The sequence below is a fragment of the Euleptes europaea genome, chromosome 6 (assembly GCF_029931775.1).
Source record: "Euleptes europaea isolate rEulEur1 chromosome 6, rEulEur1.hap1, whole genome shotgun sequence".
In the NCBI taxonomy this organism is placed as follows: Eukaryota; Metazoa; Chordata; class Lepidosauria; order Squamata; family Sphaerodactylidae; genus Euleptes; species Euleptes europaea.
In genome coordinates, this window is record NC_079317.1 from 78,106,749 (window position 1) to 78,125,706 (window position 18,958).

The 18,958-nt window shown below is 45.9% G+C and overlaps 1 protein-coding gene across 1 annotated transcript in view; it reads right to left on the reverse strand.

Moving 5' to 3' along the window:
* The window catches only part of DCDC1 (doublecortin domain containing 1), a 336,080-nt gene that overhangs the window by 294,113 nt on the left and 23,009 nt on the right, over nucleotides 1-18,958 (reverse strand). Inside the window, exon 5 of the mRNA XM_056851932.1 lies at nucleotides 97-302. Coding sequence (XP_056707910.1) covers nucleotides 97-302 — 206 coding nt within the window. The remainder of the gene's footprint in view (nucleotides 1-96; nucleotides 303-18,958) is intronic.

Consider the following 18,958-nt stretch of genomic DNA (forward strand, 5'->3'; position numbering starts at 1 on the left):
GAATCTCTCATCATATTACTGTATAGTTTACGCTATAGAAAAAAATTGTTATCAGCTGTTTCCAGTACATTTGGGCTCTGTCACATCCAAATTCACCTTTTCTATGTGGTCCAAGGGTGCTGTTATTGCATAACCATCATGCCCCGTACAGTTCTTAAATACCAAAATTCTGATACTTGACTTCACAGCAAGTTTCTTCACGCATTTGAAAAGCACAGGCTTGACGTTTCTTCTCTTGACATCTCTAGGAAGAACTAGACCGTTCAGTGTCCAAGTTGTGTTCTTCATTAACAACAGATGGTCTGGAAGAAAAAGGGTAAAGTCAATATTTGGCTTCAGAATTAAAAGCGTACATGTCGTGCTCCCTTTCCCTTATTACCTTAATAACACACTGGCTGGTATCCATATAAAAGCTGGTATTTTTGGAAAAACGACCCCATCTTCCCACAAACCGTGACATAAGCTGTAGCAAGCTGTCTCTACTGATAGCCCACATAAATCATCATTCCTGAAGGGAACAGATGTTCAGGGTATGAAAGAATAATACCACAATTTAGTCATAATTAAAATTCACCTTAGCACGCCTCTGTAACTGATCAGAGAGGAACATTTTACTTCTCATCTACAAAAATAAATGCTTTCCATCACCTTTGCTTATAACAATTAATCCTGGTTCTTAACTTGCACCTGTCTTGTTTCACACTGCTCACAGTGTATCCCACAAATGATCCATTTAACAGCTGCTTTCCTAATGCCTACTTTCCTAAGATCAGTTTTACAGAAACGACCCCCCTACATAGCATCTCGGCAGAAAATCTAGAATTTGAAGCGATGGGTAGGTAAGTATTTAACTCATAATAACACATCCAGAGTGATTGACATCTGGGAAATACGTATACAACAATAAAAATAAATGTACGAAGTTATATACATGGTCTGCAGCCTGATACTATTGTCTGCTATTGACTACAATGTGCCAAGGCAGCCCCTGTCCTGAAAGACATCCTTTGGACGCTGCTACTTTGTTCTTCAGAGGTTTCTGGGTGCCAAATACTACTACTGTCCCAACATATGAAACAAGACTAGAGCCAGAGCATGGGAAGAAGGTGTTTAGTAGATCTCTTCCTGTCTGCTAGAAAACTAAGACAGGCTTCTTGTGTTTCCATTCATCTTTAGATAGCATTACCATTAAGCCACCACCCAGACAGCTTCTTCAGGTGCACTGACTATGCGGTAGATCCTACACGCTTTTTTAAGTGGTGAGAAGGGAGAAGGGCCAATCATACCAAACTTCCCTCATTAATGTAGCTCCATCCTGCATGCCTTTTTGTCCATACTCATCCCACAATTTCTGGCATGCAATTTTTAGGACACAAAAAGGTACCTCCTCCTGAATGGAAAAGCTGTTAGCATCCTGTGTTTTTACTTGGCCAAAGCCCATCGTAACCACTCATAAAAATATTATTCAGACTTCACAAACATCCCACAAATATTTTAAATAAATAAATAAATACAATTTTAAAATTACCTGCAGGGCTGTGTAAAGAGCTGTTGCTCAGAAGGAAAAAGTGAGAAGCCTCTAGGTATAGTCACCATTTTTAACTCATATGTTTTCTTTTTTTTAAGCCTTATTTCGTTACTTAAATTCATTATAAAATCTATTCATTTATTCAGTTCCATATTATGTTTCAATAAGAAGGATGTTTTCAGTTGTAAATTTTCCCACCCTATCAAATTGTGTTAGACTTCTCAGAAATAGTACTCTTTGCCACTAAAGGTGCAATTTTAAGGGGGAGAAAGATAGGTGTTTTGTTTTCGTTTTTTTAAACCACCTTTCTTCAGCCATTCTCCCTCAGGAAAGTAAACTGCTTTTATTCCCAGCAGGGAAACGGTCCTACAGGCACTGTGTAAAATGTTTGTTTGTTTGATTGCTTGTTGAGTACATACCAGTGAGAGAAGATGGCAGATCCTACCTGACATTGAAGGACGGAGTAAGTATTGCATTGGCCCCATCCACCCACAGTCTGTAGTGTTGCTTGTAAGGCAGGATATTCAAATAAAACACATTAATCATGTGATGAACAGGCACAGCTTCAGAAAACACAATAGTCTGGTGTTGTCCCCTCAAGGGGGAAGGGCATGTTGACACCCCACTTCCATCAAGAATGCAACACAGTCAGGAAATTGCCACCACAGTTGTTTCCCATATATTGCTGTGTCGAGGAGCAAACTTGCAGTTACCAGGCTACTCATAGTCCATACCATCACCCTGAGTATCTCCCCACATTGCCCACATCCCATGCAAATTGTTCCTGTGTACATCTGTTTCTGCCAGTCAGCTGGTTCCTGGGTGAGGGACAACTGTCAGTGCTGGCTCAACACTCCCAGATCCCTGGGTTATTGCTTCACCCATCCCTTTCAAATTAATCCAAGCATTGTTGGCTCTAATTGTCGAATTTTGAATAGCTGTTACGTTGATAAATCAGAGGGGTTTCGATTAACTCGTGACTGAATGCACAAGTTATCTCTCCATGCCCCCAGTCTCTGGATTTAAGGATCTACAGATGGGGCCATCTTGATAATTATATTGATATGAATGTATTTGTTTAACATTTACATTTCACACACACTGTATAGATGTAATAGTACTTCCTACAAAGTCTGTATAAAGCTGCTTCATTATAGCACCCTTTGTTACGAGTGTAATTTTTAAAAAAATAAAATGTGGAAGAATGGGAGTGGGCGGCAACTCCACACGATGATAGCTCAAATATGGCCAGGCAGAATAAGATGGGGCACTTCCTCAGGCAAGATAACTACCCCCATGTTGGAGATCTATAAAAGATCTGCACAGATGAGGAATAAGGCCTCAGTAGGACTGCAGAACTGACAGAGAACGTGCCAGCTCTCATGGGAGGAAGTCTCAATGCAGAAGGTGACCCAGTCTTCTCAAGATGCTACAGCACAGCAGCCTAACAGATGCAGTCAGCTGCTGGTTGCTACCTCCTCTAGTTACCAGTCATACATAAGAAATGGCAATACTGTGAATGCATCCCCATCAGAACCAGGGTTATCGATAACTTTTATATAGCTGTTTCACTTAGTTCTCTATTTTAAAGAACATAACCATAGCATTAAAAGAGGTATTACTGTATATGTACTCACACATACACATAAAAAAATACTCCTATGCCCTTGTGTCCATAATATATGAGTATTTTTGTGGGTGGGGGTGGGGGGACTCTACAGTCTGTTGGATGAAAAAAAAGTGAGCCTTTACCAAACACTGCCTCTTTCTGGGCCATCCAGGTATTCTAAAAACTGAACCAGGACCCTGTGGGAAAATTGCACAGCCAATGTGTGGGGAGGGTTTAATTCAAGTGGCTCAGCTAAAGCTTAGTTTTGTGGATGGGGAGGGTACCTGCTCCACATATCAGGGCTTAGTAGCTAACCCTCTAACTGCCTGTCACCACTCATGAAGCACAGTGCTGCTCTTCCCAAGGGGCGCTACCCTGAGGCATTTAAATGCTTAAGGATTCCCCCCTGCAAGCCTACCTCCTAGCCTGGCAGCAGCTGTTCTGCGAACACCAGAGCAAAAAGTCCTTAGAGCCAATTCTAATACAGAGAGAATGAAGGGGAGCCTCCGCTCCAAGTAACAAAAGGGGAGCTTGAGTATCTACTCCAGCCTCATTTCCCAGAAGTCACTTCAACTAGGTTACGCTGGCCAATGGCCATAACAATAAATTACGAATTACACTTCAACTAGAACCCTTTCAAAAAGAGTTTAGCGGTCAGTTTTCACGTGTACCAGAGAGTCACATTCACTCCACAGAATTGCACAGAATGAAGCATCACGCCACATCTCCCGCCCCCCCGCCCCCTGCATACCGTGAATTCAGACACACCTAGAGTGGCCATCCACATGCATGTCAGAAAGCATGGAGAAGTGCCATTAAACTATTACTCAAATGGCCTGCACATGATTATACCCCAACTGGAGGAGTGTCTCCATTTAACATGTCAGAAGCCTATAGAAGTGTTTCCTCGGAGCAACTATTATTGGAACTGTTCTGCCAAGGGTATACCAGGGTCCATGATTTAATCTAATGCCCCACAAGAGTGTGAAGATTCTTAGAAATAAACAGGCATTGGTTAAAAGTTAAACATTAATTAAGAACAAGAATAATAACAATGGGATATGCACATATTTACATATTCCCAACACTGTGGACTAAGTTAACCTGGCTAAAACACAAACACTAAAACAAATACATTAAAGGAAGTAAATCCTGAGGTAGAGTTTTGTTCTTTAGAATGTTAGAAGCAGGGTGGGGTATTTTTTACCTCCAAAGAAGAGGGAAGACACCCAATGGAGTATTTGCCACTCATCACTTAATTCCTAATACCTTAGCCCTTTACTTTCCTAAGCAAATTATTGTTTAGTCATTAGCCCTTATTTATACATATAAAGCACAGACCAAGATATAATGATCTCATTAATGTGGAGAAACAAATTGTTTACGTGCATACACAGATGTGAGTGCCCCCTTCTGCTGGTGCAGCCCTTCCACACTACACCATTGCATCTCACTCGTCAGGAATGCAGGACAAGGGTTGAAGCACCCAGGTTTGTCCAGCTCCCTAGAAGCACTCAGCCTTGGCTCAAGGCTCACTGTTTCCTCTTTTCCATTCTTGGCCTGGTTGTGGAGCCCTCCCTTTATGCTGTTCCCACAAACTTTATACTGTTCTCCACCCTCCTTTAGTTCCATCAGGACCAATCCCCTGCTCCCTGGGGCCTTCTCCTTTCTCCCTGTTGATTCTTCCCTTCCCCCATTCTTCTCTGAGTCTCAGCCTGGCCCGGCTGGGATGGATTGCTTCCACCTTATTCTTGGCCAGGTGGCCCAGATTAGCAACCTCTCTGTAGCCCTACCTGGCAGTCTGTCAGCCCTTGGCCCACAGAACCAGAAATCACCACAAAGTCATATAGAGTCCAAACAGATGGCTTTTACTGATCAAATAGGCATACAGTGCAAACGAATAAAATGACAGCTATGAGAGGCTCACTAGCTGGGAGATATTATAAGGCAGGAAAGGCGGGAGATTACACGCATGAATACAGTTTCCCAGGAGCTGAGTTCCCAGGCCTAGGTATGCGACCTTGGGGGGCAGACAATACAGCACAGAGACAGAGGCAATAACGAAACCGAGATAGCAGCCTGACATTCTGCTCCCCTCAAGGCCCCCTCCCAGTTCACAAGGGGGCTGGCCTGTCCGGGTAAGCAATGTGAAAGGCGTCGACGAGGTCGGGGGCGGAGACATCCCGTGCGCGCACCCATTCGTCATAGGCAGGGGGGAAATGTTTCCAACGAACTAGATATTGCAGATTGCCATGGTGAATACGGGAGTCAAGGATCTTGGAGACTTCGAAGTGTTCTTCCCCCCCCACCATGATGGGTTGCGCAGGCGGTGGGTCCGGATGCCACCGTGGAGAAGCAACATGGGGTTTGAGGAGGCTTATGTGGAAAACAGGATGCACACGCCTCAAGGATTTGGGGAGAGCCAGTTCCACTGTGACAGGGTTTATGACCCGAGTAATGGGGAAAGGGCCAATGAATTTGGCGCTGAGCTTATGGCACGGTTGGGTGGAACGGAGATTTTTGGTGGAAAGGTAAACCAAAGCACCCACTTGCAGATCACCCCCGGGGGAGCGATGTTTGTCAGCTTGCGCTTTGTATTTACGTTTGGCCCGGTCGAGGTTGCTAACGAGCCAGGGCCAAGTGGTACGGAGGGCGTGTGCCCAGGAGGCAATGTCGGGGTTCCCCTCCCCCTCTACATCATCTGTAGGAGCGATGGGACTGAAATCTTGTCCATACACAGCAAAAAACGGGCTAAAACCTGTGGATTGATGCATGGCATTATTGTAGGCATATTCTGCTAAAGGTAACAGTTCCACCCAGTTATCCTGGTGGTAGTTAACATAACAACGCAAATAACATTCAAGTACAGCATTGACACGTTCAGTTTGACCATCAGTTTGAGGATGGTATGCACTAGACAATCCCTGTTCCACCCCCACCAACTTGAGGAAAGCTTTCCAAAACTTAGAAACGAAACCACTTCCGCGGTCACAAATTATTTTACGCGGAAACGAATGTAAACGAAAGATATGCGTCACGAAGAGGCGGGCCAGTTTCTGAGCAGAGGGGATCCCTGCGCATGGAATCAAATGTATTTGCTTAGAAAACAAATCAGTAACAACCCACAACACAGTTTTACCCCCACTGAGAGGGAGATCAGTCATGAAGTCCATAGCAATCACTTCCCAAGGTCTGTTGGGCGTTTCAAGAGGTTGTAGCAGTCCCGGGGGTTTGCCCTGCGATCGTTTCGCAGCGGCACAAACGGGACAGCTGCGGATGAAGGAGTCAATGTCGGAACGCATTCCCCCCCACCAGAACTGTCTGCGCAATAAGTGAAGGGTCTTCAGAAACCCAAAGTGCCCAGCTGTTTTGGCTCCATGAGCTAAATGTAAAACGTCCTTCCGGAGAGCTTTGGGTACATACAATTTTGAGTCTTTGTACCAGGACCCCCCTTGTTCCAAAACACCAGGAGGTAGGGTATGAGCGGAACGTTCTAAAAGGCACTGGTCCCGAAGGACAGTTAAAAAGGATTCGGAGATGGGGATTTTGGAGGGAGCCCCCCCGTCGGTCATGGAGATCTGAGAAACAGTTATAGGGCTAGTGCTTACGTGCGGCGGCGCGCAGACTGCAGGCGGCTGAGCGGTCGGAGGGGTAGGAGGGGCGGGAACTCCGGTCTGTTGCGGTGGCGGCTGGGCAGCCGGTTGGGCTGGCGGAGCTTGCGAGTTAGGGAAGGTGTGCTGATGCTGGGATCGGGTTTGCACAGCCAGCATAGGTAGGGCCCCACGTTGCATAGGGGTGAACAGAGAGTTGGTGGGTCTTTCGAGTTTTACCGGATATTGTGGTAAACGGGAGAGGGCATCCGCGAGAACGTTCTGCTTCCCAGGGACGTGCTTCAGGGTGAAACGGAACTGAGCAAAGAACTCTGCCCACCGTTGTTGTTTCGCCGATAGCTTATGGGACCCCGTGAGGGCAGCTAGATTTTTGTGATCGGTCCAAACTTCAAAGGGTACTTTAGACCCTTCCAAGAATTGCCGCCATAAAGTCAGTGCATGATGAACTGCAGAGGCCTCTTTCTCCCAGATGGGCCAGTTTAGTTGAGCGTGCGCAAATTTTTTTGAAAAGTAAGCGCAAGGGTGAAGAAGACCATCCGGTCCTTGCTGGAGGAGAGCCCCTCCCATGGCTACATCGGAAGCATCGACTTGCACAATGAACATTTGATTTGGGTCTGGGTGCCGTAGCACCGGCTCCGAAGTGAAGAGGCGTTTGAGGGCCAGAAAGGCGGCTTGGCATTGCTCAGTCCATAGGATTTTTGCGGAGGGCAAGGCAGCCGAGCTTACTTTTCCCTTAGTTTTCAGCAGGTCCGTAATGGGTAGAGCCACTTGGGCGAAGTTAGGGATGAATCCCCGATAGAAGTTTGCAAATCCCAGAAATTGCTGTACTTGCTTACGGTTGGTGGGGGGAGTCCAATCGAGGACGGCTTGGACTTTGGCGGGGTCCATGCGAAGACCTTGGTGGGAGATGATGTATCCCAAAAACGTGAGTTTGCTTTGGTGAAATTCACACTTAGCTAGTTTAGCGAACAGTTGATGGTTACGCAGGCGTTGTAGAACTTCCTTGACCAGAGTCACATGCTCGTCCACAGTTTTCGAATAAATGAGAATGTCATCTAAGTAGACCACCACCCCACGATATAGAAGGTCATGTAGGATTTCATTGATGAGTTGCATGAAGACCCCCGGGGCCCCTTTTAATCCGAATGGCATTACAAGGAATTCATACATTCCGAAACAGCTAGAGAAGGCAGTGAGGTGTTCATCTCCTTCGCGGATACGGACTCGGTAGTAGGCTTCCACCAAGTCTAATTTAGAGAACACACGGCCTTCCTGTAATTGTCCCAAAATATCCGATATTAATGGGATAGGATAGGCGTTGGTCTGGGTAACCGCATTGAGCTTTCTGAAGTCAATGCACAGGCGAAGGTCGCCCTCTTTTTTCCGGACGAAAAACGCGGGGGCCGAGTTTGGGGCATTCGAAGGGCGAATGAACCCTCTGGCGAGGTTTTTGTCCAAAAAGTCCCGGAGGACAGTGCGCTCGGAAGCGCTCATAGGGTAAATCTTACTTTTGGTTAATGTGCAGTCCTTTACTACTTCAATCGCACAGTCTGAGGCCCGGTGGGGGGGGTAAGGCATCACATTCCCTAAGGTCGAAGACATCTTCAAAGTCCCGGTATACAGCGGGTAGAGCCGGTGGTACTGGGGCAGTAGAGGTTAATGCTGGAACGGGCGGAAATGGCAGAGCAAAGTTTTGCCGATGCTGGTCGCAGGTGGGACTAGCGAAAGAGATAGAGTTTGTTTCCCAATCAATACTGGGACTATGTCCTTTAATCCAGTTAATTCCCAAGACCACTTCAAATCGGATAGGGGCTATAGTGAAGTCTATTTGTTCCCAGTGGGAACCAATTCCCATTGCCACCCCTATGGTGCGGTGATCAACTGGACCCCCCTGGAATTGGCTCCCGTCCATTTGAGCAAATTGGACGGGAGCGGGTAAAGCCTCTGAGTCGGCTCTGAGTGCAGCAAACGTGGCTTCGCTTATGAGAGTGCGACAGCAACCGGAGTCAATTAGTGCTTTGACGGGGATTTGTGGACCTCCGTTAAGTTGTTGTAAAACTGCATCCACGTAGACGGTGGAGTCCACTTCTTTGATTTTGGTAGGAGCATTCGGTTTGATAGGAAGATCCTGAGAGGTCTGTGGAGATGCTCCATTCACCACAGACCGGAGCCGTTTTTTGACAAGTCGAGGGGAGATTCCAGGTTTAAGGCTGGAGAAATCCAAGGGTTTTCCTCATCCGAAGAGGGAAAGCTGTCCCCCAATGGGGCACTTGTAACCCGAGACCCGGCGGGGTCGTTGGAAGCAGGCAGGGAGGCTGGGTCCCCGGCATGGAGTGCAGAGGGTGTGGGCCTTCCCGGAGCTGCGCTGCGGGTGGCCGCGGTGCCTCTGCGTGGTGGACGACCTCGGGCGCGGGTTGTCGTGCTGGGACGAAATAATTCCTGGCGGCGTGGGCAAACGGCTGCAAAGTGGCCCATTTCTCCGCATGTAAGACAGGCACCCCTCTGAAATCGGGCTTCACGTTCCTGGAGCGGACGTGGGGGATTTCGTGGGACGAGCAGTGGTGCCTTGGGTTGAGGCTTTTGGGTGCCCTTCTCCTTGTGCTTTTGACGGACGAGGGAAATAAAGCGGCGGCGGCTTTCCACTTCCTCGGCTAATAGGATCCAGCCTTCGAGGGTATCGGGATCGCCCCGCATGTAAGACCAGTTCAGAATGTCAGGATGCAAGGCTTCCCTGAAATGATGGATTAGGGTGGTCTCGGGCCAACCTACAATTTTACTTGCCAGTCGCTGAAATTCATCGGCAAATTCCCGAACTGTAGCAGAGCCTTGTTTTAATTGTAAGAGTTCCGTTTTGGCTCTTTCCCCCAGGAAGGGGTCCTCAAACCTCCTTCTCAGGGCAGTCATGAAGTTGTTGAGGGAACGAATCGCACGAGAGCGGGTGTCAAACTGGAGGACCATCCAGTCAGCCGCTTTGCCTGTCAGGAGGGAAGCTACGTACCGCACCCGGCTATCTTCCGTGGGGAAAAGTTGACCTTGTTCTCGCATATAACTGTCCACTTGATGCAAGAAACAAGGCAAAGTCTCAAGAGATCCGTCATACGTAGTCCTCAATTTGAGTTGCTTCCAAGGGCCGGGCGCGGGTTGACCCGGTTGCACGGGTGGTCCGGGCGGAGGAGCAACAGGAGCTCCAGGAGGCAAGGGTGGAGCAGGCACATTAGCAGGTGGTTGCACGGGTGGTCCGGGCGGAGGAGCAACAGGAGCTCCAGGAGGTAAGGGTGGAGCAGGCACATTAGCGGGTGGTTGTACGGGTACCCCCTGACCCGGTATCGGAACAGGCTGTCTCTGAGCTATCAGGGTTTGTTGTAATTGCCTGTTCTCTTGAAGCATAAGTTCCATTACTTCCTGGAGTTGATCAACACGGTCGGAGAGCTCCCGATTCTGGGCTCGTAAAAGATGAACCTCCTCACTTGGGCCACCAGTAAGATGAGGCTTACTGGTTCGGAAGCTCGTGGCCCATTGAGAGCTATCCCCATATAAATCCTCGTCTTCAGACTCATCTGAGTCTCGACATCGGTCCGCCAAACGGCGTGCGCGTTGGGTCGCACGCGACGGGACAAACGCCGGGGAAAAAGTTAGACCTGATAGTCCCAGTACATAGTCCTTGGGGCGCGTGTCCACGTTCGCCTGATTCCTAATCCTTGCTGCAGCCGCCCTGGCTGCTTCCGCCGCCTCTCTCTCTCTTGCGACCCTAGCCGCTTCGGCGGCTTGCTGATCCGCAAGAACTTTGGCGTTCTCAAGTCTTAGGGCAGTCTCTGCCGTAATGCGCGGCAAAAGTTCTGTCTCGAGGAGCAAGAGTATGGGGTCAGGTTCCCCGCCCAGTAGAGGTTGTACTCGAACCGCCAGTGCGGATGCCTCGGCTCCAAACGTCGGGGTCAAAACTTGAGCCAAGGTGGCTACCGGGGTGTCCTTTGTACATTCCACAAGGAGAAGAGCGGTGCTAATAGCGACTCGCTTGGCCTCAGCCTGGCAGCTGGCCGCATCCGGGATCAGGGAAAAACCCTCCGGCGGGGCTCCCGCCATGGTAGAAAGAGTTTGTCGAGAAATAAGATTATCCAAAAGTCCAGTTAATATTTGTAAATCCTCAGTCGCCAATCGGGCATCGTCCAGTAATTGATCCAAGTCCTGAAGATCTAAACGAGCATCAGTATCCTCCGATGTTAACATCCAGAGACGTCCTGTAAGAGATTGCCACTGCGCCTGTACCAGTCCCCTCAAGCGGCAAACCTCTCGGGTCGTCCGGAAAAGTTCAGCGATTAAGTCTTGTAACAGAGTAGGGTCCTCTGAGAAGGGCTCCAGGGTAGTAGATCACCTGGAGAGCTGCACAGCTCCCATCTAAGTGGCAGGCGAACCCCCCTGGGCTCCAGCCTGGCTAGGAGAACGGTGAAGATGAGGGATAGCTGTCATAATGTCAGCCCTTGGCCCACAGAACCAGAAATCACCACAAAGTCATATAGAGTCCAAACAGATGGCTTTTACTGATCAAATAGGCATACAGTGCAAACGAATAAAATGACAGCTATGAGAGGCTCACTAGCTGGGAGATATTATAAGGCAGGAAAGGCGGGAGATTACACGCATGAATACAGTTTCCCAGGAGCTGAGTTCCCAGGCCTAGGTATGCGACCTTGGGGGGCAGACAATACAGCACAGAGACAGAGGCAATAACGAAACCGAGATAGCAGCCTGACACAGTCCGGGATTCTCTAATGTTGCATAAGGAGGCTGCTTTCTTCTTGATGCTGGCTAATGATATCATCAGCCGGTAATGAGAGACTGCTGCAGGTGCTGGCTGATGCTACTGCCGGCGCTTAGCCCTGCAGATTTGCATGGGACCAGGTAGGGAAGCTAGGCCCCGGCAATGTCTCCACGGCTGAGGGAGATGGTGGTGCTGAACCCTGTGGCAGCGTTGGGCCCAGGGCAGCTCATCCTATTGGTGGAGGCTGGGGCTGAGGCTCCCAATAACACTGGCCCTCACTCCTTCCATGGTGGCTCCCAGCAAGATAAGTCTAATGGGCCCAGGTTTGTTGCTGTGGTTGAGGATGGGTGGGGGTCTCCACCCAGACAACAAATGAACACTGAAATTGTCCCAGAATGGAAGAATTATGCTTCTCAAAAGGCTGGAGAGATTTATGTCAAGTGAGCTTTAATATTTCCATCTCAAAACATTGCATTGGTTGCTACCAGGCATGGACTGGCCATTGTAGCCACTGGGAACATAAGAACATAAGAAATGCCATACTGGATCAGACCAAGGCCCATCAAGTCCAGCAGTCTGTTCACACAGTGGCCAACAAGGTGCCTCCAGGAAGCCCACAAGCAAGACGACTGCAACAACACCATCCTGTCTGTGTTCCAAAGCACCTAATATAATAGGCACACTCCTCTAATCCTGGAGAGAATGGGTCTACATCATGACTAGCAGCCATGGATGGCCCTCTCCTCCATGAACATGTCCACTCCCCTCTTAAAGCTTTCCAGGTTGGCAGGAAATCCCCTGATGGGCTGATTGCCTGCCCTCCAAACAGTTGCACCTGACCTAAGGAAAGTGGCTCTGCACCCAGCCCAGGGAAGGTAGCTCCTGGCCTGCAGGAAGGCAACTCCCAGTCCATGAGCAGATACACCCAGCCTAGCAGAGCTATGCAGTCGTATACAGAGTTACACCTTCTAAGCCCATTGACTTTGGTGGAAGGGTGTAACTCTGCTTAGGATTACATTGTCAGTGCATGTAGAATAAATTAAACTCCTCAGATTGTTTAAAACATCACTAATTATTAATAATTTAGGGAACAATCTTTCAAGTCTGCCTATATAATTTAGCTATAATATGATTATGGAATCAACTCATTATAACCCCAATGCAGCTAAAGTCAGGTGGGAATAACCTCCAGTGAAAGCAGTAGGCAAGTTCATTGTAACTTAAGTTATGCCATTGCTTTCAATAGCACTTATAATGCAATTCTAAACAGTTATAGCCTTCTTCAGAACACTGAAATCAATGGGCTTACAAGGGTGTCATTCTGTTTAGAATTGTACTGTTAAGCATTGTCCAGCGGTGCAAGGATTCTGGGTGCTGGCTCAGCCAGCTACCTCCCAACTGCCAGAAGGCTCCCTCAAAGCTCGCGAAGAAACATTAAGCCCTCCAGATGGTATAACAGAACCTCAGGGCTTTGGGGCCTCCTCCAGCCCCACAACCCAGCCGCATTGAGTTGGCAGGCCATCAGGTGTCTCCCATAGAAGCAGAAAGCAGCAGGAGCAGCCAAGGGCTTCTGCAGTGGCTCGGGAGGAAGAAAACTCTAAAAAGGAGAAGCCACCCTAGGCTGGACTGGCAGGAGGGGATGGGACCAACTCTCAAGGAGCACCATAGAGCCCACAGGGAGCCTGCTCCTGGGCTGGTTCATGGGTGCTGGGGTATGGGAGAGGGAGGCAAGCCACAAGGTGGGGCAGGAAGAGCTCAGCCAAGGATTGGACATGGGGGTAGCATTACCTTGCCCCAAGGGGTCCCTGGGAGGAGATGGCCATTGGCCAGGTAGTGAGGGTGGAGAAAACCCCTTGTAAATGGAGAATTTGAGCTGGGGCCGGGTAGGAAGGAGGGTGGGGAGGTCCTATTGCCACAAAGGACCTGCCAGCCCAGGGCCTGAGTGTTGGTGTGACAGCCATACCTGCCCATTCTGAGGCTGCTGACGCTCAGGGAGACAACTCCCTTTACCAGTGGAGGGTCATCGGCAGGCTATGCCTGGGGACACGCCTCACAAGAATAACTAATTTCAGCAGGATTTGTGTTGGCATTCTATTGAACGTACATCATTGGTCCCAGAGTCCCCCATTAGATACATAGTTAGGATTTCAGAAGTCCTCTGTTCTTCAATTTTGAAATCCTGTGCATTGACATACTCTCTCTTTCTTCCCTAAACAGGTAAGCATTTTACACATACAGTAATTTGTGATAAATCCTGATGTCAGGAAACAACATGTTAAAAATGTCAAAGGGTGGAATATAATTAATTTTACCTCAGTAATTGCATGTGAGAAAAAAGTTGTTGCATTATACCTTGTACAAGGCTGTTATATACCTTGTTGGTATGAAAATTAAATATAGATTACAATTTGATTTCATATTTAACGACAGAAAAGAACTACCAATCTCCTTCATAATTGAGTTTTCTAAATGCAAAATGAACTAAAAACAAACTCTTGGATATATTTATGTTGACTATTCAAAACACAACTTTTCCCTATAGTTATACTCAGGTCACATTCCTGTGTTTAAACAGTTTATAGTCACTCTCTTTTCTTTAAATGCTTAACTTTTTTGTTTCTGCATGCTCTGAAGTGTCATCCTGTGCTGCCTCAGGCACAATGGCTATGTTTTAACTAGCAGTGAAAGCAGTTGTCATTAGCTTTTAAATTCAATTACATCACTCTCATGTTGTTTGAAGTATGTCTGAATTTAAAATTTGATTAAAATTAGGAACATCCTGTCTTTTATGTCAATCAAAATGTTTTAGACCTTCATTTTAACTTTTCCATGACCTCTTCATATACAAGCCACACCACCAGTAGGTATTTGAGGAACATTTTGAGAGTGTTCAGATATTTGTGTACTCACTTCAGAACATAACTGCAAAAGCTAAAATCAGCAGTAGTTTTAGAGGAATGATACAATGGCTTGCCACTACACAAACCAATCTTGAGGTCCCCCTGGCTTCTGTGCTGTGCAATCTCCTCTGGCATGATGCCATAAAATTAGATATATCTTGATTTGCTGATACATCTGAGCAGGCAGATTATGATTTGCATTTTCCCTAGGAAGCAAGATTCCCAATTACACATTATTCCCAGTTTAGAATCCTAGTTTGCAGGGCAAATATAAACCACAGTTTGCTAGTTCAGGCAGATCATCAATCAATGCTTAGTTGGACATACAAGGGAGAAGGAAGTATACCGTGGCTGAACCTGAGGATGAACCAGGCATGTTCAAATAAAGGCAACCCATCATTTCCTGTTACATTTGAACCAAGCCATTGGTTATAATATGTGCCAGGGAGCAGGGCAGGATTTAGGTTTGATGAGGCCCTAAGCTATTGAAGGTAATGGGGCCCTTTATATGTCCAGCTGTCCTTTGTCAACAACAAATTGTCGCTGTTTTTTGTGTTGAATATATGCTATATGGTAATTTATGGACCTAATAGGTATCTAAAGCCATTTGCACATAACAAAATATGTATTTTATCAAAGTAATTGTTGAACTGAAATACAATTAAGAAGTATATTAATAGTGAAATAATTATTAAGCTCTAACTTAAAATGATTTTGTATTCATACAAACTTAATAATGCAAACACATTGGCATTTGGCAAAAACAAAAGTTCCTTTAGAAACACAATTTACAAAGACTCATAATCTAGCCTCTAGAAACTTGCTATAACATGAAATAATAATAGGTGTAAATATATGATGCAAACTACTAATAATTATAAATAGCTTTATTAATATGAAATTAAGTAGTCCACCCTATATACAGAGCAAACCAGTGATATTTTAGGGAGCAGGCTAGGCTAGCAGGTGGGGCCCATTACTTACATCATAGGAGCCTACCCAACACAAAACAATTGCTGTATGTAGGTTTTATTTTATTTGTTTTTTATCTTATATTTTGGAAATGTACATCCAGTTTTTTTTCCTTTAAATTTTTTTGGGGGGCCCAAGAGAGTGGGGCCTTAAGTTATAGCTTGTTTAGCTTATACGTAAATCCGGCACTGCCAAGGAGTTAAAAACCCTGTTCACATATGATAGGAGCTCATATGAACACCTTGTAAACCTTCCAGTGCATAGCCACGCAACAATTGTTGCAAGTTGATACACTACTTTGACAACGGGAAGGGGGGAAGGGATGGGGTTTGGAGCTTTCCAAGCTAAAGGGATCTGAGTGCTTTTCTTCATGTGTCTTTTCTCTCTCTACCTGTCTACCACCTTTCTTTTTTAGAGTAACTGACCTTCCTATCCTTTCCTTCTGGGAGGAAAGGAGAAAGGAAGAAAAGAACAGCTGTTGCCACCTTTCTAAGCCTCCAAGCCACTTTTGGGTGTCCAGAGGAGGAGAGCCAGCATGGTGTAGTGGTTAAGAGTGGTGGTTTGGAGTGGTGGATTCTGATCTGGAGAACCGGGTTTGATACCCCCACTCCTCCACATGAGCGGCGGAGGCTAATCTGATGAATTTGTTTCCCCACTCCTACACATGAAGCCAGCTGAGTGACCTTGGGCTAGTCACACTCTCTCAGCCCCACCTACTTCACAGGGTGTCTGCTGTGGGGAGGGGAAGATGATTGTAAGCCGGTTTGTTTCTTCCATAATTGGTAGAGAAAGTCGGCATATAAAAACCAACTCTTCTTCTATTTGCAACTTCACACTGGCATCTCTGCCTATGTGAGACTGCAACTGTCACCCACCTGGACACCCGAGAGGCTTGGAACATCAGTGAGATCCATTTCTGTTTCATTATAAGCATGTAGCACCTTTCCTTCTAGTCTGGCTTCATACTTCTAATTTATTTGTAAAAGGAATTGGCATAGTCAGGAAGGCACAGTTCTCAGAGATGAAAAACCTGTGCCTGAACCTCAGTGGAGTGGGACCATAGTTCACTAGATCATATGCTTTTAATTGATAGGAGCTCATATCCTATTCTCTCTGTGTGTGCGTTAAGTGCCGTCAAGTCGCTTCCGACTCATGGCGACCCTATGAGTCAATGTCCTCCAAAATGTCCTATCTTTGACAGCCTTGCTCAGATCTTGCAAATTGAGGGCTGTGGCTTCCTTTATTGAGTCAATCCATCCTATTCCGGGCATCTATAATTAAAGGATTTCAAGTAACAAAGCTGGAAAAGACCAAGGCTTCAGACCCTGAAGAATCACTATCAGTCTAATAAACAGTACTAGACTAGATAGACCAATAGTCCAAACTACACAGCACAGGGCAAATGTTCAAAGATTATACCATCAAACAATCTAGAATCCTTCTCCCCATCACACACTTTTCTATGTCAGGGAATATCTATACATGGATAAGCATTCAGTTATATGAGTACCTATCCACATTCTGAAGGGCACAGCCTAGAATCTAGGCTAAAGCTAGAACTCCCTAAGAGACACAGAAATACCCAAATTCTCTGTGAATAGGTTGCCTGGCTTTTCAGCGAATCAGGCTATTGATCAGACACAGAACATTCTTTCCTCCAAGTGATTTGAATGATACTGGAAGAGTGATGGAGCACAACTATGTTAACCTTCCTGGATCTTTCAATAGCTTTCAAAGTCATTACCCATAGTATTCTTCTCGAGTCCCAGGATGGTTGAACTCCCCACTGGTTCTCCTCATACCATTCTAGGATGTGATGGGGGGAGGGGAAGTTTGCTCTGTTCCTTAGCATTTATGCTGCAGAATTCCTCAGGGTTCTATTTTGTTACCCATGCTGTTAAATGTCTATATGAAGTTACTGGCTGAGGTCATCCAGGAATGTGGGGTGATGTCCATGCTGCTGATGTGAGTGTGTTGCCATCAAATTGCTTCCAACTCATGGTGACCCTATGAATCAATGTTCTCCAAAGTGTCCTATCATTAACAGTCTTGCTCAGATCTTGCAAACTGAAGGCCGTGGCTTCCTTGATTGAGTCAATCCAACTTGTGCTGGGTCTTCCTCTTTTACTGCTGCCTTCAATTTTTCCTAGCATTATTGTCTTTTCCACTGAACTCTTCTCTTCTCATAACATGACCAGAGTATGATAGCCTCAGTTTAGTCATTCTAGGGACAGTTCAGGCTTGATTTGATCCAGGACCCACTTATTTATCTTTTTGGTCATCCATGGTATCCATAAAACTCTCCTCCAATACCATATTTCAAAGGAATCTACTTTTTTCCTGTCAGCTTTCTTCATTGTCCAAGTTTCACACCCATACATAGTAACAGGGAATACTATAGCATGAATTAACTTGATCTTGGTTGCCAGTGACACATCCTTACACTTAAGAATCTTTTCTAGCTCCTTTGCGGCTGCCCTTCCCAGCCTCAATCTCCTTCTAATTTCTTGGTTGCAGTCTCCCTTTTGGTTGATGATGGAGCCAAGGAATAGCAAATCTTGAACAATTTCAATTTCTTCATTATCAACCTTCATGTTGAGTACGGTAATACACCAGTAGTCATTACTTTTGTCTACTTGATGTCCAGCTGTAGTCCTGTTTTGGCACTTTCTCCTTTCACTTTCACCAGTAGTCGTTTCAAGTCTTCACTATTTTTCTGCCAGTAATGTAGTATCATCAGCATATCTCAAATTGTTAATGTTCCTCCCACCCCCCAATTTTCACACCACCTTTATCTAAATTTAAACCAGGTTTCCTTATATGTTCTTCATATAGATTAAATATATAGGGAGATAAAATACATCCTTATCTGACACCTTTGCCTACTGGAAACCATTCTGTTTCTCCATATTCTGTCCTAACAGTAGCCTCTTGTCCAGAGTACAGGTTGTGCATCAAAACAATCAGTTGCTGTGGCAGACCAATTTCCTTTAAAACCAGCCATAGCTTTTCATGATACAGTTAAAAGCTTTGGTGTAATCAATGAAACACAAGCAGATTTTCCTTCTGAAATTCTTTTGTATGCTCCAGTAACCAACATAAATTTGCAATATGATCTCTAGTGCCTGTTCCTTTTTAAAATCCAGCTTGAACAGGCATTTCTTGTTCCATATATGGTAACAGTCATTCTTGTAAGATTTTGAGCATTGCTTTACTTGCATGAGGAATTAATTTGATTGTCTCCTTTTTTAGCATTAGAATGTAGGTTGAGTATTTCCAGTCTGTGGGCCATTGTTTTGTTTTCCATATTTTCTGGCATATTCTTGTTATGATTTTGATGGACTCTGTTTCTGTGACTTGAAATAGCTCCATTGATATCCTATCTACTCACTTTCTAGAACTGTAGGTTCTTCAAAAATGCCCAGCTCTATTTTCTCACTCTATCCATCTTTCTCATACTCTCAATAAAATATTTCCAAAGCTGCTTACAACATTGTCACTCAGACAATAAAAAAGAGAATAACAATCAGCAGCATCAACAATAGGAGTCATAAAATCATTAAAAGCAATAAAAGGACAGAA